This window comes from Ranitomeya variabilis, chromosome 1, assembly GCF_051348905.1.
Source record: "Ranitomeya variabilis isolate aRanVar5 chromosome 1, aRanVar5.hap1, whole genome shotgun sequence".
NCBI classification, from domain to species: domain Eukaryota; kingdom Metazoa; phylum Chordata; class Amphibia; order Anura; family Dendrobatidae; genus Ranitomeya; species Ranitomeya variabilis.
Genome location: NC_135232.1, coordinates 144,845,664 through 144,873,452, shown reverse-complemented (window position 1 = coordinate 144,873,452; position 27,789 = coordinate 144,845,664). Strand labels below are relative to the sequence as shown.

General features: G+C 48.6%; 1 protein-coding gene across 2 annotated transcripts in view; it reads left to right on the top strand.

Moving 5' to 3' along the window:
* RIOK2 (RIO kinase 2) overlaps positions 1-27,789 on the top strand; it is a 77,242-nt gene that overhangs the window by 5,875 nt on the left and 43,578 nt on the right. For both annotated transcript variants that reach the window (XM_077289608.1, XM_077289600.1), the window contains exons 3-4: positions 7,566-7,682; positions 8,831-9,006. In XM_077289608.1, coding sequence (XP_077145723.1) covers positions 7,566-7,682; positions 8,831-9,006 — 293 coding nt within the window. The remainder of the gene's footprint in view (positions 1-7,565; positions 7,683-8,830; positions 9,007-27,789) is intronic.

Here is a 27,789-nt window from a genome sequence, read left to right as displayed (position 1 = left end):
TATGTATGTGTGCACGCACGCACACTGTATTTACTCTGTCGCCTCATTGGGGGACACAGGACCATGGGTGTTATGCTGCTGTCCACTAGGAGGCGACACTATGCATAATCTGAAAAAGATTAACTGTGGCTCCTCCTGTGCAGTATACACCCCTGGACGGCATCAGCCTTCTCCAGTTTTTGCTTAGTGTCGCATAGGAGGCACACCTAAAAGATTTTTACTCTGTTTTTTCCGACGGGATTACAGATGAAGAAAACAGGGTCTCCTGTGAGACTCCCGGCATGGCTCCTTCCTCGGCCCCCTATTATGGGGTGCCCAGTTGAAGTAGAGATGGCTATTCCCCATGTTGCTCCTTCCCCAGTCCCTCGGGTGCTGGTTCGAAGTCGAGACCCCCCCTCCTTCCCCAATTCCTTTTGGTTTCTGGGTTGAGGTCGAGGCGAGGATAAAGGCCCCTGAAGGTGACAACAGCACCCTCCCTATCCCCCTCTGGGGGTATTAGGTTGAAACACCTCAGGTAGGGCCTGTACAGGCAGCATTCTACACCTCCCAGCAATGGGCCAGCACACTGCGCCTGCATCCAGGGACCCCAGCCCAGCTGCGGGCTCCTGTTGGGGCCGGGGGGAGTGCAGGCAGGCATGGCACATACAGACACAGGGCTCCCTGCGCCCCTGTCTCTGCGGCAGCACCAGCTCTATACTGCCTCAGGGAGACCCCTACCGGGCTCCCCCTTCCGCTTATAGCCCCTCCGCCATCCTTCCTTTAAATCCGGAGGGGTCCGGTTCAGATCCGACCCCCTCCCGGACTTTCGCGCCGGCCTGGAGCCCTTCTGGGCCTCAGGCATCTAATTTAGGCCCCGGCTTTGGCCTAGCTGAAGCTACCGCCTCCTCTCCGCCCCCCGGCCCGCCCCCCGGATGACAAATATGACACTCTACAGTGTCATAAAGTGGGTGGATCGAGACAGAAAGGGCGTGTTTTTACACAGCCTTGCCGCCTTTTTTCCAGCTCTCCGCCCCCTTCTGCTCCTTTCCTCTCTATCTCAGCAGCGATTTTCGGCTGCAGATTAACCCTGCATCTCCCGGTCTGCAGGACCAGGCAGCCAGTCTCCGGGGGGCACAGGACTGTGGATCTTCGGCGCTGGACCTAGGGGCACACTGGTGGGGTAAGATCACAGCTGGGTTTTTTTACTCGGCTGTGAATCCATATTACCTATAAGGCTCCCCTATAGGTTTCTCTACCCCTGTAAGGTCCTCTGCCGGCATCTGGGCACTATGCCGGGCTCAAGGTCCAAGAGAACCAGGCAGAACTGCTATTATGCATTCTGCACAGCCTGCGGGACCGCTCTCCCCAGTAGTAGCACGTACCCGCATTGTCAGAACTGTATACAAACTAATGTGTCAGAGCCCCAAGAAGCCCCTGCCAATGCCTCGGTGTCTAATGCCACGCCGGAATGGGCTACTCAGATATCGCAATCTATGACGCAGTCTATAGATAACCTAACCTCCACATTGCTTCAGGCTCTGCAGGGTCATGCCCCGGCTATGACCGTTACCCAGCAAAGGGAGAGCTTGACTCAGGAACAAGATGATCCTGGCACATCCACGTCTAGGTCAGGACGCAAGCGGACCCATAGATCAAATCCATCTGCGTCATCCCATAGCACACGGTCATCCCCCTCTAGGGAGAGACACCGTAGCTCCAGGTCATCTAGACCGTCCCATTCCAGGGACAGACAATGCAGATCTCCGCAATCCCCGACCAGAGAAGGCCTCCTCCCCGGCCCACTCAGCAGAGGACGCCTCAGTGATACACAGGATTCGGAAGGCATCTGCGACTCTGACTCAGACAGAGAAACGGAGGGGTCCCTGATCCCAATCCCTCCTAGCAATACAGCGCTAGTTGAGGACATAATTTCATCCATCCATCGGGTGCTGGACATTTCTGATCCGCCACCAGAGGCCCCAGAACATAAGATTTCCTTTGAAGGACCTCTGAAGCCGCCTAAGGTTTTCTCTAACCACCCAGAGTTTAAGGCGATCCTTAAAAAGCAGCTCTCACAGCCTGAGAAAAAATTCGCTAATCGCAAATATCTGGAGGCGAGGTACCCCTTCCCACAGAAGGACACCAAGGAATGGACAGATCCACCTGAAGTGGACCCCCCAGTCTCTAGGCTAGCAGCACAGACCCTCCTTTCACTGCCAGATAGCTCAACCCTCAGGGACGCAGCAGACCGGCAGGTAGAAAGCATGGCTCGTTCAGTTTTCGAGGCAGCAGGGGCATCCCTGGCTCCCGCGTTCGCCTCAGTTTGGGCTGCCAAGGCCATTCTGGCCTGGGCAAAGAATTTACAAGTTCTCCAAGCATCCGCTCCTGAGCTGTCGGACCAAGCGGTTCAAATAGCAGTTGTAGCAGACTACATGCTCCAGGCAGCTCTGGATTCAGCAAGGGGAGTAGCGGGGATAGCATCAAACGCCATCACGATTCGGCGTATCCTCTGGCTGCGGGAATGGAAAGCGGACGCAGCCTCAAAGAAGTCCCTCACGCACCTCCCCTACCTCAGTGGGAGACTTTTCGGTGAACAGTTGGACACTATGATATCCAACGCCACCGGGGGTAAGAGTACTTCTCTTCCCCAACTGAAACCTAAACGCACTTACAAGAAGCGTAACCAAACTCTATTCCGATCCTTTCGGAATTCCTCCGGCTCGTCCGTCTCGCGTCCAGCACAAAATCGTAACCGTTCCCCACGCAGGGACAACTCACGATCGACGCAAAGGTCGGACAAGACCTGGCAGTCAAAAGCAGGCCAGCCTAAGCCCAGAGGAGGAAAATCTCAGACTTTCTCCTCATCATGACTCACGGACTCCGGAAGACACCACACCAGTAGGCGGCCGACTTTTGCTCTTTAATCAAGTCTGGCTGCCTATTACAGAAGACAGGTGGGTCAGGGAACTAGTGTCTTCCGGATACAAAATAGACTTCGCCTCCAACCCACCGGACCGATTCTTCCTCTCTGTCCCCCCAAAACCGCCAGCCAAGGCTCGTGCCTACCACCAAGCGGTCTCCTCGCTGTTTCAAGCAGGAGTCATAGTACCGGTACCAGGGCCGGCGTCGGCACCCGGCGTACCCGGGCAAGTGCCGGGGCCCTGGCAAGACGGGGGGGGCCCATTTATGGTAGTAACGTACAAGTACTGAGTCTGTACACACTCATGCGCAGCGCTCCTGGGGGGGCCCCGCAGCCGGAATACATCCCTGCTGTGTGTGACTCTTACATACACGCAGTCATTCAAATCCCTCTCCCAGCCAGGTCTCGGAGCCTGGAGGAGCACATCCATCATCCGCGCCAGCGCCCCGGCAGCAGACGGCACAGAGCTCTCTGAGGGTTTCGCAGGCGCTGCGCAGCTGCAATACTCACCTCCGCCGTCACCATGGATACGAAGAGAGTCACTTCCGGGCCGGCGGTCATTTGTCCTGTGTCACTTCCGGTCGGTGAGAGTGTCTAGAACTCAGAGATGCAAATTGCCTCTTCTGAGAAAAAGAGGACTTAAACTCTACAGCGCCACCTATTGGAAGTAGCGATCCTACAAGTCACAATCAACCCTTTAACGAGTCGTACAATATGACTTAGGATAAAAGCCAAATCAGTATCTCAATTCGCAGACACGGTGTTTCGGGCTGTTGGCCCTCGTCAGTGCGAAGCATGAGAACTGATTTGGCTAGGTGAGAGGCTCTGGACATGGGGTCTAAGGGGTATCGTTTCTCCTTATGGAGAGTGACATACCATCTCTGGCTTGTCAAGGTAAGGAGGCTTATTTGCCGTACAATGCTCCTCTGGGAATTTAAATATGCAAATTGCCTCTTCTGAGAAAAAGAGGACTTAAACTCTACAGCGCCACCTATTGGAAGTAGCGATCCTACAAGTCAAAATCAACCCTTTAACGAGTCGTACAATATGACTTAGGATAAAAGCCAAATCAGTATCTCAATTCGCAGACACGGTGTTTCGGGCTGTTGGCCCTCGTCAGTGCGAAGCATGAGAACTGATTTGGCTAGGTGAGAGGCTCTGGACATGGGGTCTAAGGGGTATCAGATATATAGAGCTCAGGGTATAGAGCTCAGAGAAGAATTCCACGTCCACCATCCAGGACAGGTCCAGCGGCAGCGCCAAGCAGAAGATGAGCTGCAGTCAGGTGCGGACGGTGCACGGTCGGTGCATGCACCCTGTCCCTGTGTCCACAACGTGGGCAGCAGCGCCACGTGAAGCAGTGAGTGAGTCTTCGGTCCCAACACATTGCAGGGGCAGGGGGGATGCAGCCTGCTATCTATGGTATTGGTATGTTAGCAATGCTGGGAGTGCGACTTGTAGTTATAGTCATAGACTCACTCACTACTGTATATATATGGCCGGCTGTGTTATATACAACGTCACGGGGCTGTGCTGTACTACGTGCGCTGTGCTGTATACTACATGGGCTGTGTTATATACTACTGGGCTGTGCTGTGTACTGCATGGGGCCATGGGCTGTGTTATATACTACGTGGCTGTGCTATGTACTGCGTGGGCTGTTATATAATGCGTGGGCTGTGTTATATATTGCGCGGGCTGTTATATATTGCGCGTGCTGTTATATAGTGCGCGGGCTGTGTTATAGTGCGCGGGCTGTGTTATATAGTGCGCGTGCTGTGTTATATACTGCACGTGCTGTGCTATATAGTGCACGTGCTGTACTATATAGTGTGCGTGCGGTGTTATATACTGCACGTGCTGTGCTATATACTGCGCTGTGTTAAAGGGGGGACCGCTGAGACTCTTTCGCCCGGGGCCCTCAAAAACCTGGAGCCGGCCCTGACCGGTACCCACGACCGACCGCTTCCGAGGGTTCTACTCCAATCTGTTCGTAGTTCCCAAGAAAGGAGGCAGCGTACGGCCCATACTAGATCTAGAACAGCTCAACAAATATGTACGGGTCCGTCATTTCCGCATGGAGTCCCTTCGGTCCATCATTGCGTCCATGGAGAAGGGAGAATATCTCGCCTCCATAGACATACAAGACGCATACCTGCATATACCCATTGCACCTGCCCATCAGAGGTTTCTCAGGTTCGCAATAGGCCAGGACCACTACCAATTCGTGGCTCTCCCTTTCGGACTCGCCACGGCTCCCAGAGTGTTCACCAAGGTCATGGCAGCCACCATGGACGTCTTGCACTCCAGAGGCATAGTAGTCGTTCCATACCTGGACGATCTACTCATCAAGGCTCCCACCTTCAAGGACTGTGAGCTCAGCGTCTCAATCACAACCGATACTCTGTCGCATGGGCTGGTTAATCAACCTACAAAAGTTATCACCAACCCCGAGTCAGTCCCTGACCTTCCTGGGAATGTTATTCAGCAAAAATCTCCTTTTTCGGACTATATGATGCCCTTTTTTTTTTCCCAAAAATTTTTGGAGAAAATGGGGGTGCATCTTCTAGTCAGAATATACTTACAAGTGTGGCGGCAGCATGAGTCGGACAATTCTGTGGCGGTCCGACGCTGCAGGGCGATGATCACACTCCCTTCCCAGGCTGGTGCAGCGGTAATGTGGGGGCTCCGCCGACATTTTGTAAAAGCATGGAGCCCCCGCACTTCCATTGCTACGATGCGGTGGTCTCTGGGAAAATGGCTGCCGGAAGCGGCGCATGCGGAGATGAGATCTGTGCTGAGATCTCAATCTGCACATGCGCCGCCCCCAGTTGCCATTTTCCCAGAGACCACCGCATCGTAGCAACGGAAGTGCGGGGGCTCCGTGCTTTCACAAAATGTCAGCGGAGCCCCGGTACCACCGAACCTGCCGCATCAGCCTGGGATGGGATTTCCCGGAACCTGTCGTATCATCATATCATCGCCGGAACACCCCCCGTGACCACGCTCCACCAGTGCTGCAAATTAGTGAACGGTGTTTGTATTTTCCATCTCCAAAAAGTGTAATATAAAGTTGTCAGTCTTGTGCCAGAAAATGGCACCGCTAAAAACTACATCTTGTCACGCTACAAAAAGTCCTCATTCGGCTCCATTGATTGAAAAGTGTAAAACGTGTGGCTTTTAGAATATGGCAACACAATAACAAATGGTCATGATTCTTTTAGTTGTATATACTGTACAAACGTCATAAAATATAATAAGATGACATATCTGGTAGTAGCGGGCAGCCTCTTTGACCCCTTAATGACCGCCAATACGTCTTTTAACTGACCTGAGATATAAGAGAATAGCCTCCCCATAAAAGGTGACAATCCGGCAGCTGTCGGCTGTCCACTATAGCTGACAACTTGCTGTATCAGCCACAATCAGTGTTTGCACCGTCCATATCTGTTTAACCCCTTAGATGCTGCTGTCAATAGTGACTACATCATTATAAATGGTTAAGTGTGGGGGCTTCCTCTTTATCCCCATTGGTGCCCTCAGATCATGATTGTGTGGTCCTGGTCTTTGCGATGGCAATTCATGACCAAATAGCGGCCTTAGGCTATGTGCACACTTTGCGGATTCCACTGCGGATTTTTCTGCAGCGGAATTCCAAAATCCGCAGTGAAAACGCGTCGCGGTTTTTACTGCGGATTCTTTTGCAGGTTTTCATCTGCATTTTCCTATTGGAGCAGGTGAAAATCCGCAGAAAAGAAGTGACATGCTGCGGAATGCAATCCGCTGCATTTCCGCGCGTTTTTTTCCGCAGGATGTGCACAGCGTTTTTTGTTTCCCATAGGTTTACATTGTACTGTAAACTCATGGGAAACTGCTGCGGATCCGCAGCAAAATCCGCAAAGTGTGCACATAGCCTTAGAGTCTGCCGGCTGTTGTAATCTGTTCAGAAGTTAGAGGCATTTAGGTGGTAAAAATACACATTTTCATTTGTCGTACCACTTTGCATTAATTCCTGTAAAGCACCTGAAGGGTTAATAAACTACCTGACTGCAGTTTTCAATATGTCAAGGGATCCTGTTTTTAAAATGGTATCACTTTTGGGCGTTTTCCCATATATAGGACCTCTAAAGTCTCTTCAAACATGGATAGGTCCTTTAAAAAAATAAATTTTGTAAATTTCCTTGAAAAAATTAAAAATTACTGCTACATTTTTAAACCTCCTAAAATGCTAACAAAATAAAATAACATTTTACAAATGGTCCTGATGTAAAGCAGACATGTGGGAAATTAGTCACTCTACAGAAAAACATTAATAAATACTATCGGGATTAAAGGGATAATCATTCAAAGTTTTAAAATTGCTATATTTTTTTTTTTTTTTTTACATTTTTCTCAAGTTTCTGATATTTATTTACAATTAAACACAAAACATATTGACCTAAATTTACCATTATCATAAAGTATAATGTGCCACGTAAAAAAACAATCTCAAAATCACTGGAATTTGTTGGCGAATTTCAGAGTTATTACCACATAAATGGGACACTGGTGAGATTTTAAATATTTGGCTCCGTCACTAAGGGGTTAGAGGGTTCATTCCGGTAGTTGCTCTTACAGTAAATGAAGACTAAGATTTGCGCCTCTGACGTTTCTGTATTCTGTTCAGCTGTGCAGGGCTACCGGCTCATTTATGGCGGATATGATTACTTGGCACTAAAGACCCTCTCATCACGAGACGTCATCACTTCAGTCGGCAACCAGATGGGTGTGGGCAAAGAGTCAGGTAAGAAAGGTCCTTTATTAACCCTTTCACGATGGGGCCCATTTCTGGGTTTATTCCCCCTTTTCACAGAACCATAGCTTCTTATATTTTCTGACCACATAGCCGTATGAGGACAATTAGCACCGTTAAATGACACTATTCATTTTACCACATGGTGTACTGGAAAACAGGAGAAAAATTCCAAATACATAGAAATTGTGGGAAAAAATGTACCGTAATTCTGACTGTTTCTTTGGGAATTGTTTTTATAGTGTACATTATGTGGTAAAATGACCTTGCAGTGTGATTCTCCCCATCAATACGATTACGGTAATACCAAATATGTCCAGTTTTTTTATTTTAGTGGTGAAAAAAAAAATCTGAAGTTTGCACACAAAAAAAATGTTGGTGTTGTCGCCATCTTCCAAGAACTGTAACGTTTTCATATTTCAGTTGATGGAGCTTGGCGATGTCTTCCTTTTTTGGTGGGGCAAGACGCCGTTTTTATTGATACAATTATGTGATAGATGTGACGTTTTGATCGCTTGTTAGAGTATTTCTGTGGAATTGCAGCAACCAAAAAAATTTAAATTTGGTGTTTTTGAATGTTTCACTTTTACGGTGTTTACCGATCGGGTTAATTATTTTTACATTTTGACAGATCAAACTTTTATGAGCACGGCAATACCACATGTGTTTTTTAATCCTTATTTTCTATGTGGGAAAAGGGGGTGATTTCAACTTTTTTTTTTTTTCTTATTTTTGGGAGAAATATATATATATTTTTTTAATCTTTTCACTGTTCAATACTGCAGTATTTCTGTATATATCAGAAGGTAAGGTCTCCTTTGACGCCTGGCCACAGAGGTCTTCATGAGACACCCTGCTGTCATAGCAATGCATCAGTGACCCGCGATCCTGTCACGGGTGCTCCAATGGGCCCATACCGGCACATGTGAAATGTCGCTGTCAGAGATATGTCTAACCACAAAATTAAAAAACTTGATGGGCATTGCTATAATTCAGAGGGGGCCGTTGTCGCCCATTGTGGGCTAGATCTGGCACTGCATTGTGGTCTCCATTATACATGGAGCCACTGCACCAATGTGACCAGGGCCTGTTATTTTACCTCTCCTCCACAGTGGCATTCTCCTTTTTCCTCCATTCAGATATCTATATTGTTGCAAATGAAGACGATAAGCAGCTCGCATTAAAACTTCACCGACTCGGAAGAACGTCTTTTCGTAACCTTAAAAACAAGCGTGATTATCACAAGCACAGACACAAGATGTCCTGGCTCTACCTGTCCCGTCTGGCTGCGATGAAGGAGTTTGCATACATGAAGGTAACATACTGCTGGGTGTGAGGATCACAGTGGCTTTAAGGTGGTTCTCTTATGATGCTGATCAGAGTATAGGATGGTATAAAGGATTTCTATCATCTGTGTATATATGTTACTATGTTATTTTTGACTTTTAATTAATTTATTTCTTTCAATGCTTTATACATTTCACTGTGTATATTATTAAAAAAAAAAAAATAAAAAAAATAACTATCCATGTCCTCATGCAATATTAGTGCTCATGTGGGTTATAATTCAGGGGTCCCCTCTTACCTAGTCCCGAGAGATACTACCAAGCTCAGTGCCCTCTCTGGAGTACCCTGCGTGCCCACATGTGAAGTCCATAGTCACCATGCCATATGGCTGCTGGCAGTAAAATGATCACTCAGTGTTCTCTGCTCTGGGCTCCTAACTATTCCTTATTCTTCAGTTTGTAGGCTCTGTTCTTGTCTTTGCTATATTCTCAACACCTAAAGGGATTAACTATCAGGTCACAAAACTCTAATTGTGATCCTAAAAATTCTCATACATTCACCTTACTGCTAATGGAAGCCTGCCCCTATAGATTTCTGGTGGAAGTGAGGGCGAAGGCTCAGCCTCCGTGCGGTGGCCAGCGCTCCTTCACTTCAGCGCCTTCATCCAAATTGTGGGCTTTCCTTGGCAATCCGTATACAGAGGGAGGTCTACATAGGCTGCAACGTATGTTTATTTCTGGATAGCTGTCATCAAGAAAAAAAAAAATCATCTCTACACTGAGTGCCAAGAATTGTGTATGATCAGGCTGATTTGGTTCCCGTCTTGGTCTGTTGTTTGCCTCGGTGACCACAAGCTGACACATTCTACTATTAGCAGACAAGAGTAAGAACTGGCCAAAATGTTCAATGTCCTCCCTGACTATGGCGACGGTGGATTGAGCACCGGCCCACCACATCTACCGTGAGTACACCTGCGGGGCCGAGGCGCTGGGAGGTCCTGGGATAAGGGAGGTCCGCATATACCTTAAAGCCCTGGTGCGTGGGTCATGTCGGTCTGCACAAATAGCGGCCGTGGCGCTTGGCCGCAACCACAAGCTTAAAATTCAGCCCCCGGCTTTTCTCTCGTCCAGGCCGGAACGTTGGCTCCACCCACCGGCGGTTACCGGCGCCCACTCTCTGGCACTTCTCGTTCTGCGAGAAGCGTCTTCTGTTCCTGATCTCGGCAGCCATCTTTGGACACCCACAGGGCTGATGCTGCAGCGCTGCTCCAGCGTTCTGAATCACAGCTTCAGGGATTAGTGATTTCGGTGGACACATTGCGGATCTCCCCCGGGGACTCAAGACACAGGACCCCTGGGTAAGCTGCAGAAACATAGCTTAACCCTTCCCCTGCTAGTAAGCGCTCTCCTCAAGGCTACACTATGTCTCAATCAAAGCCTAACTAAAAAATCTGGGAAAACCCACACTGTGTTTTTTGCTGCTTGTACCTCTTGTAAGGTATCTCTACCCCAGGGTCACAATACTGCGTTATGCTCAGCTTGTGAACCGGTGACTGCTCAGGAACCACCTGTTACTGATACCGAACCCCCTAGTCCCCCTGAGTGGGCTACCTCCCTTACCCGGTCTATGGCATCCCTGGCCAAAGCATTGGACTCGTTCCGAGTCCCCTCCTTTAACCAGGGCACTGTTACGGACAATGCTTCTGATGATCAGAACCCCTTGTACACTAGGGGTCGTACCTTACCAAGGAGCTCTCGCTCTTCCAGGAAAAGGACTCATGCCTTGTCCCCAGACCATCACCGGAAGTCGGGTTCTGAGAGTTCCTTTTCTCGCTCCCCCTCCCTTGGGGCTAGTAGAGAACCTGGCTCAGAGGACGATTCTGACACGTTCCTAGATCAGGAATTTTAACACGATCAGGAGACTCTCGACTCTCTCATTGAGTCAGTAAACAAGGCCCTGAAGCTAGATAAAGAACCTTTATCTAAAACGGATCATGCTGTGTCCTTTAAGAGGACCAAGCAGGCTCACAGAGTGTTCGCCAATCATCCCGAATTTAAGGAAATCGTTGAATCTCATAGGATCCGTCCAGATAAATGCTTTACAGGGCGAAAGCCCATGGAGTCAAAATATCCCTTTGCTCCTGATCTAAGAAAAGATTGGTCACTGTCTCCTCCGGTAGATCCTCCAGTATCGCGCCTAGCTGCTAAATCTATTTTATCCTCTTCAGAGGGCGCCTCGATTAAAAACCCCACCGATCGACAATATGGCTTGTTCAGTTTTTGAAGCCTCAGCAGCCGCACTCTTCCCATCTTTTGCCGCTACGTGGGTGGCCAAGGCTATGACCCATTGGGCTGAGGTCTTGTTTTCAGCTGTTCTGGATACCAATCTTCCCCCCGAGGTAGCAGACCTCGCTACTCAGCCAGAGCTGGGGATTTTCTAGTGACCGCGTCTCTGGATGCCGCTGACTGCGCTTCTCAAGCAGCAGAAAACGCCATCACCATTCGGAGGTCCTTATGGCTCAGGGACTGGCGTGCGGATTCTGTTTCCAAAAAGTCATTGACTTCTTTACCATATCCTGTTGAACAAACCTGATTTATATAGATAATCTCTAAAAGCAGCATGTTCCTGACTTGTCTCTAGTCACACAGATGGAAAAAAGACCTGGGTCCATCAAGTCCCACCTTTGTCTTATTCTGTATACATTTTGTCACTAACTTAACTATAACCCACAATGCTGTGTACAGAGGAAATGATCCAGACCTTTAAATGGAACCTGTCATGTCACTTCACCCATGTAACCTGTCCCCAGTGCGTTGTGTTGCAATGTGCATAAGTTAGTGTTTTTCCCTTAATCCTCTCTGTGATGTCCAAATAGTATTTTATATAGTTACCGTGTGTCGAACCTGCTCATTTACTCACAATTTGAATGATTTCCTTGGGTGTGGCGATGTCACTGGAATTCCGCACCTGCCCAGTGCGGCGCCTGGAGCCGGCCACTCTGTCCACACTGCACAGGTGCGGGAATCCAGTGATGTCGGCACGACCAGGGAAATCATTCAAATTGTGTGGATGACGACGCTTGTGACTGAACAGCAAAGGAAGCCCACCCCTATGACTAAATGAGCAGGTACTGCATAACTATAAAGTGCTCTTAGGACATCACTAACAACGCACTGGGGACAGTATAGATGTTTGAAATGAAATGACGGGCTCCCTTTAAAGTTTCTCCTTTTTTTTTTTTTTATGTACCGTATTTTTTTAATAAGAAATGGTGAGTCATGATTTCCTTTAATACAACCCAACGTAAGAGCAGAGAGTCAGTAGTGCAGCATCTATGGGGATCAGATTGTGTTAGGGGGAATCTGTCAGCAGATGTTTGATGCCTCATCTGAGAGCAGTGTAATGTAGAAACCGACCCTAATTACAGTGATGTGTCACTTACTGAGCTGCTTGCTGTAGTTTTGACATTGTTTCCTCTACTGTATATCTTGCTAATCCGCCCAGTGATGAGCTCTGTATAACCCCGCCCACGCTACTGATTGGCAGCTTGCTGCATAGGCAGAAAGCTGCCAATCGGTGACGGGGGGTTATACAAAGCTCATTAATGTGAAGGACTACTTTGCTGCCAAAACTAAATATCTCCTGCCAAAAGTGTTTTATCTAAACAAGCAGTTCAGGAAGTGACACATCACTGGAATCAGTGTCTCTGCCCCTACGTCATATTGCTCTAAGACAAGGTGGCAAAAATGTGGAGAATGAATCTCAGCAGGAGGGGAGGGAGCCAAAACATGAGATAAACTTGTATAATCAGTTATTACAACTATCTGAAAACCGCATACGGTGCCTGTTATTCTCCGGATCAGAGAAGCGGTAGCTGAGCATGCCCGTGCACCCTGCTCTACTGTGCGGGAGAGAACACAAATTCTACTCCATCCGCCAATCCTCTGTCTTCCATAGAATGTAATGCTTCCCATACATCCCTATTTGGTATGTGTCACTGAGTTTGACATCTGTCCTGTCCTGTCCGTACAGGGGTGGAAGGCCATTTTAAAGAAATGGATGTATTGAATGTAGTGTACTGGAGGAGCACACTGGTTGTCGGTAGACTATTAATATGTAGTTCATTTCCCTATCCCCCCTATAAGAATATTTCGATAGTAATCAAATGTAAGTGTCCTCCTCAAGTAAAGAACGCCAGTGTTCGCCTTCCTCATAGGAGCCATAATGTAGATGATGGCTGTGTTGTGTAACCGATCACATAGGTTCCTCATTCACGTCGTTCTTATGCCCCAGTCACACCAATATTCTAATCTCTGTTACATTAGTCCCCATCCGGAACAGAATAATACATTTCAGTGCGTGCACTGATTCATGATGGGACACAGTTGGCCCCTAATGGATCCTATTGACTTGTTTTGCAGTCAGATTTCCATTCTTGTGTCTGTGTGTAATATCCAGTGATAGACAGAGCTCCAACGCGGGTGTGCACCTAGCCTGAGCGCAGAGGTTCATGCTCGAGAAACGTCATCTAGTGCTCTTTCTTTTGGTGAAGCCGTTTTACAGCATGGCTGTGTCCGGAAATGACTGCGACATCCCAGGACCTAAGATGTTACCTGCAGCCATACTCTTTCGGTTGCTCCCAGTGCAAACCTATGGGGTGACATTATCATCTATTCCCATGTGCATATGTAGAGAACTCCTCTCCTGTCGGAGACGTCCTGTGGCACGAGGCATGGTGGCGCTTATCCGGTGAAGCTGCCATCTCGTCCACCCTTTGTGGAAAGACGTGACCTTCCTGTACGTGTAGTTGCTCTAGACGTGGCACAGCGATCAATCATACCTACCCTTATTAAAATAGTTAGTGAGGGCATCTTCAGATGCCCAAATTGTGGAAATCCATCCTCCCGGCAGAGTGCGTGGAGTCACACAACTCAATCATATCCTACGCAGTTTTGTCTGGTAAATGCGCAATTAAGTGTAATTTGACTAAAACTAGGTTTTTGCTCAAGTTAAGTCTCATTTCCCGCCTAAATGCTTATTCCTTTGGAGAGCGGAAGGGCTCCCAGTTTTTTCTTCTAGACTATGTATAGATCTGTGTATACTATCAATGTAGAGTCACTTCTGTAATACAATGTTATATTCTATTATACCAAGTGAGAAGATACTCCTGATGATTCTTATATCATCTTCTGGTTTTCCATGCTCGGAGCCTGGGATTATGCAGTCATGAATGTCTTACATTGTTACAGGGATTACTGGGTCGACCAATGTATACAGGACCCCTAAGTAGTAAAGTCACGAGTGGGACATTACCCCAGGACCTTAACAAATCCTTCTCCATTATTCAGCAGATTGGATATCTGGGTTATTCTGTGGAGAACAGGCGACTTGTTGCTTCCTCTGTATCTCTGATTCCCTTCTGGGGGCCGCAGACACATGGAAAGCCCGGGCTCTGCAAGAAGTGTACTAAATTGCTTCTGCTGTTCCCACGGAAGAATGTCATCCTTAAGCTGGAAATTCCACAGTCTAATTGGTTTTCTGTATATCCATCAACCAAATGCCTGCAGATCAAAGCCTGCCTGATCCCGGGCACAGCCATCTCTTGTGTGCCTTGGTAATCGCTAATATTCTGAACTGTGAATGGCGCATCGGCTGGGGGTCTCACTGTATGCTGGCTCCGTACAGCATGAATCCAGGGTTGAGACTTTCAGCTGGCTGGTACGGGACCATTATCTGTTTTGCAATTTTGTGTTATTATTTTAAAATTTTCTGTTGGTCATGTGCTGATTAAAAACTGTATGTATTGTGTTATGCTTTTGTGTTCCACTTCTAGCAGAACTTCTTCACTTCTCAGCCCTTAAAGGGAACCTGTCACCCCCCAAAATTGCGGGTGAGGTAAGCCTACCAGCATCAAGGGCTTATCTACAGCATTCTGTAATGCTGTAGATAAGCCCCCGATGTATCCTGAAAGAGAAGAAAAAGACGTTAGATTATACTCACCTAGGGGCGGTCCGGGTCCGGCGCCTCCCATCTTCATCAGATGAGCTGAGAAAAGTCAGAGAGGCCAGGTGCCTGCTCACTGCAGTACTTTGCTCTGGGAGGTTCCGGACCAGTACCAGCAGCGGGACCGCCTCTGGGTGAGTATAATCTAACGTCTTTTTTTAATCTTTTAGGATACATCGTGGGCTTATCTACAGCATTCCAGAATGCTGTAGATAAGCCCCTGATGCCGGTGGGCTTAGCTCGCCCGCGATTTTGAGGGTGACAGGTTCCCTTTAATTTTATTTTTGTATTTATTTTTTATAGGAAGCTCTGTCATAAAAGCAGAGTAATTGTATAGACGACCCTTCCTGTCATGATCTCCATGGCTAGAGAACATAGCATAAGCCTATATAGGAACAAGCTCTTGGAAGATGGGAACTGTACTGACCATGAACTAAACCTACCGCACAACTAGAAGTAGCCAGGTAGCATGTCCTACTTTTTATCCCTATATGCCCAGCGCCGGCCGGAGAACTAAATAATGCTAGCAGAGGGAAATATAAGACCTGGCTCACCTCTAGAGAAATGCCCAAAAAGGAGACAGAGGCCCCCCACATATATTGGCGGTGATTTTAGATGAAATAACAAACACAGCAGGAAAATAGTTTTAGCAAATTTGAGGTCCGCTTTCTAGATAGCAGAAGACAGAAAGAACACTTTCATGGTCAGCAGAAAACCCTAACAAAACACCATCCAGAAATTACTTTAGGACTCTGGCATTAACTCATAATACCAGAGTGGCAATTCCTGATCAACAAGAGCTTTCCAGACACAGTAACGAAACTGCAGCTGTGAACTGGAACCAAAAAGCAAAAACAAACATGGACGAAAGTCCAACTTATCTAGTAGATGTCTGGGAGCAGGAACAAGCACAGAGAGGCTTCTGATAACATTGTTGACCGGCAAGCAACTAACAGAGAAGCCAGATTATATAGCGACACCCAGATCTGATGAGAACAGGTGAACAGGAAAGATGATGACACAAGTTCAATTCCACCAGTGGCCACCGGGGGAGCCCAAAATCCAAATTCACAACAGTACCCCCCCCTCAAGGAGGGGGCACCGAACCCTCACCAGAACCACCAGGGCGATCAGGATGGGCCCTATGAAAGGCACGAACCAGATCGGAGGCATGAACATCAGATGCAGTGACCCAAGAATTATCCTCCTGGCCGTATCCCTTCCACTTGACCAGATACTGGAGTCTCCGTCTGGAAACACGGGAGTCTAGGATCTTCTCCACAACGTACTCCAACTCACCCTCAACCAACACCGGAGCAGGAGGCTCAACGGAAGGCACAACAGGTACCTCATACCTGCGCAATAACGACCGATGAAAAACGTTATGAATGGAAAAGGATGCAGGGAGGTCTAAACGGAAGGAAACAGGGTTAAGAATCTCCAATATTTTATACGGACCGATGAACCGAGGCTTAAACTTAGGAGAAGAGACCCTCATAGGGACAAAACGAGAAGACAACCACACCAAATCTCCAACACAAAGCCGAGAACCAACACGACGGTAACGGTTGGCAAAAAGCTGAGTCTTCTCCTGGGACAACTTCAAATTGTCCATCACCTGCCCCCAAATATGATGCAATCTCTCCACCACCGCATCCACTCCAGGACAATCCGAGGACTCCACCTGACCGGAGGAAAATCGAGGATGGAACCCCGAATTACAGAAAAACGGGGACACCAAGGTGGCAGAGCTGGCCCGATTATTGAGGGCGAACTCCGCCAATGGCAAAAAAGCAACCCAATCATCCTGGTCAGCAGACACAAAACACCTCAGATATGTCTCCAGGGTCTGATTAGTCCGCTCGGTCTGGCCATTAGTCTGAGGGTGAAAAGCAGACGAAAAAGACAAATCTATGCCCATCCTAGCACAGAATGCCCGCCAAAATCTAGACACAAATTGGGTTCCTCTGTCAGAAACGATATTCTCAGGAATACCATGCAAACGAACAACATTTTGAAAAAACAGGGGAACCAACTCGGAAGAAGAAGGCAATTTGGGCAGGGGAACCAAATGGACCATCTTAGAAAAACGGTCACACACCACCCAGATGACAGACATTTTCTGGGAAACAGGCAGATCTGAAATAAAATCCATCGAGATGTGCGTCCAAGGCCTCTTAGGAATAGGCAAGGGCAACAATAATCCACTAGCCCGAGAACAACAAGGCTTGGCCCGAGCACAAACGTCACAAGACTGCACAAAGCCTCGCACATCTCGTGACAGGGAAGGCCACCAGAAGGATCTTGCCACCAAATCCCTGGTACCAAAAATTCCAGGATGACCTGCCAATGCAGAAGAATGCACCTCAGAGATGACTCTACTGGTCCAATCATCAGGAACAAACAGCCTATCAGGCGGACAACGATCCGGTCTATCCGCCTGAAACTCCTGCAAGGCCCGCCGCAGGTCTGGAGAAACGGCTGACAAAATAACTCCATCCTTAAGGATACCTGTGGGCTCAGAGTTGCCGGGTGAATCAGGCTCAAAACTCCTAGAAAGGGCATCCGCCTTAACATTCTTAGAACCCGGTAGGTATGACACCACAAAATTAAACCGAGAAAAAAATAATGACCAGCGCGCCTGTCTAGGATTCAGGCGCCTGGCGGTCTCAAGATAAATCAAATTTTTGTGGTCAGTCAATACCACCACCTGATGTCTGGACCCCTCAAGCCAATGGCGCCACTCCTCAAACGCCCACTTCATGGCCAAAAGCTCCCGATTCCCAACATCATAATTCCGCTCAGCGGGCGAAAATTTACGGGAAAAGAAGGCACAAGGCCTCATCACGGAGCAGTCAGAACTTTTCTGCGACAACACTGCCCCAGCTCCGATCTCAGAAGCGTCGACCTCAACCTGAAAAGGAAGAGCCACATCAGGCTGACGCAACACAGGGGCAGAAGAAAAACGGCGCTTAAGCTCCTGAAAAGCCTCCACAGCATCAGGGGACCAATTAGCAACATCAGCACCCTGTCTAGTCAAATCGGTCAATGGCTTAACGACATCCAAAAAACCAGCAATAAATCGACGATAAAAGTTGGCAAAGCCCAAAAATTTCTGAAGACTTTTAAGAGAAGAGGGCTGCGTCCAATCACAAATAGCTTGAACCTTGACAGGATCCATCTCAATGGAAGAGGGAGAAAAAATATATCCCAAAAAGGAAATTCTCTGAACCCCAAAAACGCACTTAGAACCCTTGACACACAGAGAATTAGACCGCAAAACCTGAAAAACCCTCTTGACTTGCTGGACATGAGAGTCCCAGTCATCCGAAAAAATCAGAATATCATCCAGATACACTATCATAAATTTATCCAAAAAATCGCGGAAAATATCATGCATAAAGGACTGGAAGACTGAAGGGGCATTAGAAAGACCAAAAGGCATCACCAAATACTCAAAGTGGCCCTCGGGCGTATTAAATGCGGTTTTCCACTCATCCCCCTGCCTGATTCGCACCAAATTATACGCCCCACGGAGATCAATCTTAGAGAACCACTTGGCCCCCCTTATGCGAGCAAACAAATCAGTCAGCAACGGCAATGGGTATTGATATTTAACCGTGATTTTATTCAAAAGCCGATAATCAATACATGGTCTCAAAGAGCCGTCTTTTTTTGACACAAAGAAAAAGCCGGCTCCTAAGGGAGATGACGATGGACGAATATGTCCCTTTTCCAAGGACTCCTTTATATATTCTCGCATAGCAGCATGTTCAGGCACAGACAGATTAAATAAACGACCCTTTGGGTATTTACTACCCGGAATTAAATCTATAGCACAATCGCACTCACGGTGCGGAGGTAGTGAACCCAGCTTGGGTTCTTCAAAGACGTCACGATAATCAGACAGGAACTCAGGGATTTCAGAGGGGATAGATGATGAAATGGAAACCAAAGGTACGTCCCCATGAGTCCCCTTACATCCCCAGCTCAACACAGACATAGCTCTCCAGTCAAGGACTGGGTTGTGAGACTGCAGCCATGGCAATCCTAGCACCAAATCATCATGTAGATTATACAGCACCAGAAAACGAATAATCTCCTGGTGATCCGGATTAATACGCATAGTTACTTGTGTCCAGTATTGTGGTTTATTATTAGCCAATGGGGTGGAGTCAATCCCCTTCAGAGGAATAAGAGTCTCCAAAGGCTCTAAATCATACCCACAACGATTGGCAAAGGACCAATCCATAAGACTCAAAGCGGCGCCAGAGTCGATATAGGCGTCCGTGGTAATAGATGACAAAGAGCAAATCAGGGTCACAGACAAAATAAACTTAGACTGTAAAGTGCCAATGGAAACAGACTTATCAAGCTTTTTAGTACGCTTAGAGCATGCTGATATAACATGAGTAGAATCCCCACAATAGAAACACAACCCATTTTTCCGTCTAAAATTCTGCCGCTCGCTTCTGGACAGAATTCTATCACACTGCATACTTTCTGGCGTCTTCTCAGTGGACACCGCCAGATGGTGCACTAGTTTGCGCTCCCGCAGACGCCTATCGATCTGAATAGCTATTGTCATGGACTCATTCAGACCCGCAGGCACAGGGAACCCCACCATAACATCCTTAATGGCATCAGAGAGACCCTCTCTGAAAGTAGCCGCCAAGGCACACTCATTCCACTGAGTAAGCACAGACCATTTACGGAATCTCTGGCAGTAAATTTCAGCTTCATCTTGCCCCTGAGATGGGGACATCAAAGTTTTTTCTGCCTGAAGTTCCAAATGAGGTTCGTCATAAAGCAACCCCAAGGCCAGAAAAAACGCATCTACACTGCGCAACGCAGGATCCCCTGGTGCCAATGAAAAAGCCCAGTCTTGAGGGTCGCCACGGAGCAGAGAAATCACAATCCGAACCTGCTGTGCAGGGTCCCCGGCAGAACGAGATTTCAGGGACAAAAATAACTTGCAATTATTTCTAAAATTCTGAAAACCAGATCTATTCCCCGAGAAAAATTCCGGCAAAGGAATTCTCGGTTCAGATACCGGAGCATGAACAACAAAATCTTGCAAATTTTGTACTTTCGTGGTGAGATTATTCAAACCTGCAGTTACACTCTGAAGATCCATAATAAACAGGTGAACACAGAGCCATTCAAAGATTAGAAGGAGAGAGAAAAAAAAGAAAGACTGCAGCATAGACAGACTGGCAAATGATCCAATTAAGAGCACAAAAAAAAAAAAAAACTCTCAGCAGACTTCTTATTTCACTCCTTTCTCAGCCAAGGAATTAACCCTTTAGTGGGCCGGTCAAACTGTCATGATCTCCATGGCTAGAGAACATAGCATAAGCGTATATAGGAACAAGCTCTTGGAAGATGGGAACTGTACTGACCATGAACTAAACCTACCGCACAACTAGAAGTAGCCAGGTAGCATGTCCTACTTTTTATCCCTATATGCCCAGCGCCGGCCGGAGAACTAAATAATGCTAGTAGAGGGAAATATAAGACCTGGCTCACCTCTAGAGAAATGCCCAAAAAGGAGACAGAGGCCCCCCACATATATTGGCGGTGATTTTAGATGAAATAACAAACACAGCAGGAAAATAGTTTTAGCAAATTTGAGGTCCGCTTTCTAGATAGCAGAAGACAGAAAGAACACTTTCATGGTCAGCAGAAAACCCTAACAAAACACCATCCAGAAATTACTTTAGGACTCTGGCATTAACTCATAATACCAGAGTGGCAATTCCTGATCAACAAGAGCTTTCCAGACACAGTAACGAAACTGCAGCTGTGAACTGGAACCAAAAAGCAAAAACAAACATGGACGAAAGTCCAACTTATCTAGTAGATGTCTGGGAGCAGGAACAAGCACAGAGAGGCTTCTGATAACATTGTTGACCGGCAAGCAACTAACAGAGAAGCCAGATTATATAGCGACACCCAGATCTGATGAGAACAGGTGAACAGGAAAGATGATGACACAAGTTCAATTCCACCAGTGGCCACCGGGGGAGCCCAAAATCCAAATTCACAACACCTTCCCTAATGTAGTATGTTCTAATATAACCATATAAATTCTCCCTTTATCCCCCCACACTCCGGCTAAGTTCCTACAGTGCAGAAAGACGGATTTACTCTGTCGCCTCATTGGGGGACACAGGACCATGGGTGTTATGCTGCTGTCCACTAGGAGGCGACACTATGCATAATCTGAAAAAGATTAACTGTGGCTCCTCCTGTGCAGTATACACCCCTGGACGGCATCAGCCTTCTCCAGTTTTTGCTTAGTGTCGCATAGGAGGCACACCTAAAAGATTTTTACTCCGGTTTTTCCGACGGGATTACAGATGAAGAAAAGAGGGTCTTCTGTGAGACTCCCGGCATGGCTCCTTCCTCGGCCCCCTATTATGTGGTGCCCAGTTGAAGTAGAGATGGCTATTCCCCATGTTGCTCCTTCCCCAGTCCCTCGGGTGCTGGTTCGAAGTCGAGACCCCCCTCCTCCCCCAATTCCTTTTAGTTTCTGGGTTGAGGTTGAGGTCGAGGCGAGGATAAAGGCCCCTGAAGGTGTGACAACAGCACCCTCCCTAATCCCCCTCTGGGGGTATTAGGTTGAGACGCCTCAGGGCCTGTACAGGCAGCATTCTACAGCTCCCAGCAATGGGCCAGCACACTGCGCCTGCATCCAGGGACCCCAGCCCAGCTGCGGGCTCCTGTCGGGGCCGGGGGGAGTGCAGGCAGGCATGGCACATAGAGACACAGGGCTCCCTGCGCCTCTGTCTCTGCGGCAGCACCAGCTCTATACTGCCTCAGGGGGACCCCTCACAGGGCCCCCCTCCCGCTTACAGCCCCACCCCTATCCTGCCTTTAAATCTGGGGGGGGGTCCGGTTCAGATCCGACCCCCCCGGACTTCCGCGCCGGCCTGGAGCCTTTCTGGGCATCAGGCATCTAATTTAGGCCCCGGCTTCGGCCTAGCTGTAGCTGCCGCCTCCTCTCCGCCCCCCCGGCCTGCCCCCCGGATGACAAATATGACTCTCTACAGTGTCATAAAGGGGGTGGATCGAGACAGAAAGGGCGCGTTTTTACACCGCTTAGCCGCCTTTTTCTCAGCTCTCCGCCCCCTTCTCCCCCTGCCTCTTCTCCTCGGCGGCCATTTCTACTGCAGCAAGGATTAACCCTGCATCTCCCGGTCAGCAGGACCAGGCCAGCCAGTCTCCAGGATACACAAGACTGTGGATCTTCGGCGCTGGACCTAGGGGCATACTGGTGGGGTAAGATCACAGCTGGGTTGTTTTACTCGGCTGTGAATCCATATTACCTATAAGGCTCTCCTATAGGTTTCTCTACCCCTGTAAGGTCCTTTGCATAGCAGCCCTTCTACACTCTGTGCACTATGCCGGGCTCAAGGTCCAAGAGAACCAGGCAGGACTGCTATTACGCATTCTGTACTGCCTGCTGGACCGCTCTCCTCAGTGGCAGCATTCTACAGCTCCCAGCAATGGGCCAGCACACTGCGGCTGCATCCAGGGACCCCAGCCTAGCTGCGGGCTCCTGTTGGAGCCGGGGGGAGTGCAGGCAGGCATGGCACATACAGACACAGGGCTCTCTGTGTCCCTGTCTCTGCGGCAGTACCAGCTCTATACTGCCTCAGGGAGACCCCAACCGGGCTCCCCCTTCCGCTTACAGCCCCACTGCCATCCTGCCTTTAAATCCGGAGGGGTCCAGTTCAGATCCGACCCCCTCCCGGACTTTTGCGCCGGCCTGGAGCCCTTCTGGGCCTCAGGCATCTAATTTAGGCCCCGGCTTCGGCCTAGCTGAAGCAGCCGCCTCCTCTCCGCCCCCCGGCCCGCCCCCCGGATGACAAATATGACACTCAACAGTGTCATAAAGGGGGTGGATCGAGACAGAAAGGGCGCGTTTTTACACAGCTTTGCCACCTTTTTCCAGCTCTCCGCCCCCTTCTCCTCCTTCCTCTTTTTCTCAGCAGCCATTTTCTGCTGGAGATTAACCCTGCATCTCCCGGTCTGCAGGACCAGGACCAGGCAGCCAGTCTCCGGGGGGCACAGGACTGTGGATCTTCGGCGCTGGACCTAGGGGCACACTGGTGGGGTAAGATCACAGCTGGGTTTTTTACTCAGCTGTGAATCCATATTACCTATAAGGCTCTCCTATAGGTTTCTCTACCCCTGTAAGGTCCTCTGCCGGCATCTGGGCACTATGCCGGGCTCAAGGTCCAAGAGAACCAGGCAGAACTGCTATTATGCATTCTGCACAGCCTGCGGGACCGCTCTCCCCAGTGGCAGCACGTACCCGCATTGTCAAAACTGTATACAAACTAATGTGTCAGAGCCCCAAGAAGCCCCTGCCAATGCCTCGGTGTCTAATGCCACGCCGGAATGGGCAACTCAGATATCGCAATCTATGACGCAGTCGATAGATAACCTAACCTCCACATTGCTTCAGGCTCTGCAGGGTCATGCCCCGGCTATGACCGTTACCCAGCAAAGGGAGAGCTTGACTCAGGGACAAGATGACCCTGGCACATCCACGTCTCGGTCAGGACGCAAGCGGACCTATAGATCAAGTCCATCTGCGTCATCCCATAGCACACGGTCATCCCCCTCTAGGGAGAGACACCGTAGCTCCAGGTCATCCATACCGTCCCATTCCAGGGGCAGACAATGCAGATCTCCGCAATCCCCGACCAGAGAAGGCCTCCTCCCTGGCCCACTCAGCAGGGGACGCCTCAGTGATACACAGGATTCGGAAGGCATCTGCGGCTGACTCAGACAGGGAAACGGAGGGATCCCTGATCCCAATACCTCCTAGCAATACAGCGCTAGTTGAGGACATAATTTCTTCCATCCATCAGGTGCTGGACATTTCTGATCCGCCACCAGAGGCCCCAGAACATAAGATTTCCTTTGAAGGACCTCTGAAGCCGCCTAATGTTTTCTCGAACCACCCAGAGTTTAAGGCGATCCTTAACCCCTTCCCGACCTGTGACACAGCGTATGCGTCATGAAAGTCGGTGCCAATCCGACCTGTGACGCATATGCTGTGTCACAGAATGATCGCGTCCCTGCAGATCGGGTGAAGGGGTTAACTCCTATTTCACCCGATCTGCAGGGAGAGGGGGAGTTGTACTTCAGCCTAGGGGGGGTGGCTTCACCCCCCCCCCCCCCCGTGGCTACGATCGCTCTGATTGGCTGTTGAAAGTGAAACTGCCAATCAGAGCGATTTGTAATATTTCACCTATGAAAATGGTGAAATATTACAATCCAGCCATGGCCGATGCTGCAATAGCATCTGCCATGGCTGGAGACCCCGATCTGCCCCCACCCCACCGATCGCCCCCCCAGTCGTCCTTTTTGCCCCGATCTCCGTTCCGCTCCCCTCCTCCCTCCTGTCGGCTCCCCCGGTCCTCCTGTCCGCTCCCCAGGTCCTGCGATCCCCCCCCCCCCCCCCCCCCGTGTTCCGGTCCCACCCCCCCCATACTTACCTAGCTCCGATGTCCCTCCCGGTGTCCGGCCGTCTGCTTCATGGGCGCCGCCATCTTGGAAAATGGCGGGCGCATGCGCAGTGCGCCCGCCGAATCTGCCAGCCGGCAGATTCGTTCCTGCACATTTTGATCGCTGTGATAAGTTCTATCACAGCGATCAAAATAAAAAAAATAGTAAATAAATCACCCCCTTTATCACCCCCATAGGTAGGGACAATAATAAAATACAGAAAATATAATTATTTTTGTTTTTCCATTAGGGTTAGGGGTAGGGTTAGGGGTAGGGTTGCACTTAGGGTTGCACTTAGGGCTAGGGTTGCACTTAGGGTTGCACTTAGGGTTGCACTTAGGGTTGCACTTAGGGTTGCACTTAGGGCTAGGGTTGCACTTAGGGGTGCACTTAGGGTTGCACTTAGGGCTAGGGTTGCACTTAGGGTTGCACTTAGGGTTGCACTTAGGGCTAGGGTTGCACTTAGGGTTGCACTTAGGGTTGCACTTAGGGCTAGGGTTGCACTTAGGGTTGTACTTAGGGTTGCACTTAGGGCTAGGGTTGCACTTAGGGCTAGGGTTGCACTTAGGGCTAGGGTTGCACTTAGGGCTAGGGTTGCACTTAGGGTTAGAATTAGGGTTAGAATTAGGGTTAGGGTTGGAATTAGGGTTAGAATTAGGCTATGTGCACACGGTGCGGATTTGGCTGCGGATCCGCAGCGGATTGGTCGCTGCGGATTCGTATCAGTTTTCCATCACGTTTACAGTACCACGTAAACCTATGGAAAACCAAATCCGCTGTGCCCATGGTGCGGAAAATACAGCGCGGAAACGCTGCGTTGCATTTTCCGCAGCATGTCAATTCTTTGTGCAATTCCGCAGCGTTTTACACCTGCTCCATAATAGGAATCCGCAAGTGAAATCCACACAAAAAACACTGGAAATCCGCGGTAAATCCGCAGCTAAAGCGCAGTGCGTTTTACCTGCAGATTCTTCAAAAACTGCGGAAAAATCCACACAAATCCGCAACGTGAGCACATAGCCTTAGGGTTGGAATTAGGGGTAAGACTAGGGTTAGGGGTGTGTTGGGGTTACGGTTGTGGTTAGGGTTGGGATTAGAGTTAGGGGTGTGTTGGGGTTAGTGTTGGAGTTAGAATTGAGGGGTTTCCACTTTTTAGGCACATCAGGGGGTCTCCAAACGCGACACGGCGCCACCATTGATTCCAGCCAATCTTGCGTTGAAAAAGTAAAATGGTGCTCTCTCCCTTCCGAGCCCCGACTTGTGCCCAAACAGTGCTTTACCCCCACATATGGGGTACCAGCGTACTCAGGAGAAACTGATCAACAACTTTTGGGGTCCAATTTCTCCTGTAACCCTTGGGAAAATAAAAAATTGCGGGTAAAAAATTATTTTTGAGGAAAGAAAAATGATTTTTTATTTTCACGGCTCTGCGTTATAAACTTCTGTGAAGCACTTGGGGGTTCAAAGTGCTCACCACACATCTAGATAAGTTCCCTTGGGGGTTTAGTTTCCAAAATGGGGTCACTTGTGGGGAGTTTCTACTGTTTAGGCACATCAGGGGCTCTGCAAACGCAACGTGACGCCCGCAGAGCATTCCATCAAAGTCTGCATTTCAAAACATCACTACTTCACTTCCAAGCCCCGGCATGTGCCCAAATAGTGCTTTACCCCCACATATGGGGTACCAGCGTACTCAGGAGAAACTGATCAACAACTTTTGGGGTCCAATTTCTCCTGTAACCCTTGGGAAAATAAAAAATTGCGGGCTAAAAAATTATTTTTGAGGAAAGAAAAATGATTTTTTATTTTCACGGCTCTGCGTTATAAACTTCTGTGAAGCACTTGGGGGTTCAAAGTGCTCACCACACATCTAGATAAGTTCATTTGGGGGTCTAGTTTCCAAAATGGGGTCACTTGTGGGGGGTTTCTACTGTTTAGGCACATCAGGGGCTCTGCAAACGCAACGTGACGCCCGCAGAGCATTCCATCAAAGTCTGCATTTCAAAACGTCACTACTTCCCTTCCGAACCCCGACGTGTGCCCAAACAGTGGTTTACCCCCACATATGGGGTATCAGCGTACTCAGGAGAAACTGGACAACAACTATTGGGGTCAAATTTCCCCTGTTACCCTAAATTAGTTCCTTGGGAGGTCTAGTTTCCAAAATGGGGTCACTTATGGGGAAGCTCCAATGTTTAGGCACTTCAGGGGGTCTCCAAACGCGACACGGCGCCACCATTGATTCCAGACAATCTTGCGTTGAAAAAGTAAAATGGTGCTCTCTCCCTTCCGAGCCCCGACGTGTGCCCAAACAGTGCTTTACCCCCACATATGGGGTACCAGCGTACTCAGGAGAAACTGATCAACAACATTTGGGGTCCAATTTCTCCTGTTACCCTTGGGAAAATAAAAAATTCTGGGCTAAAAATCATTTTTGAGGAAAGAAAAATTATTTTTTATTTTCACGGCTCTGCGTTATAAACTTCTGTGAAGCACTTGTTGGTTTAAAGTGCTCACTATGCATCTAGATAAGTTCCTTGGGGGGTCTAGTTTCCAAAATGGGGTCACTTGTGGGGGAGCTCCAATGTTTAGGCACACAGGGGCTCTCCAAACGCGACATGGTGTCCGCTAACGATTGGAGCTACTTTTCCATTCAAAAAGTCAAATGGCGCGCCTTCCCTTCCGAGCCTTGCCATGCGCCCAAACAGTGGTTTATCCCCACATATGAGGTATCAGTGTACTCAGGAGAAATTGCCCAACAAATTTTAGGATCCATTTTATCCTGTTGCCCATGTGAAAATTAAAAAATTGAGGCTAAAATAATTTTTTTGTGAAAAAAAAGTACTTTTTCATTTTTACGGATCAATTTGTGAAGCACCTGGGGGTTTAAAGTGCTCACTATGCATCTAGATAAGTTCCTTGGGGCATCTAGTTTCCAAAATGGGGTCACTTGTGGGGGAGCTCCAATGTTTAGGCACACGGGGGCTCTCCAAACGCGACATGGTGTCCGCTAAAGATTGGAGCCAATTTTTAATTCAAAAAGTCAAATGGCGCTCCTTCCCTTCCGAGTTCTGCCGTGCGCCCAAACAGTGGTTTACCCACACATATGAGGTATCAGCGTACTCAGAACAAATTGGACAACAACTTTCGTGGTCCAGTTTCTCCTTTTACCCTTGGGAAAATAAAAAAATTGTTGCTAAAAGATCATTTTTGTGACTAAAAAGTTAAATGTTCATTTTTTCCTTCCATGTTGCTTCTGCTGCTGTGAAACACCTGAAGGGTT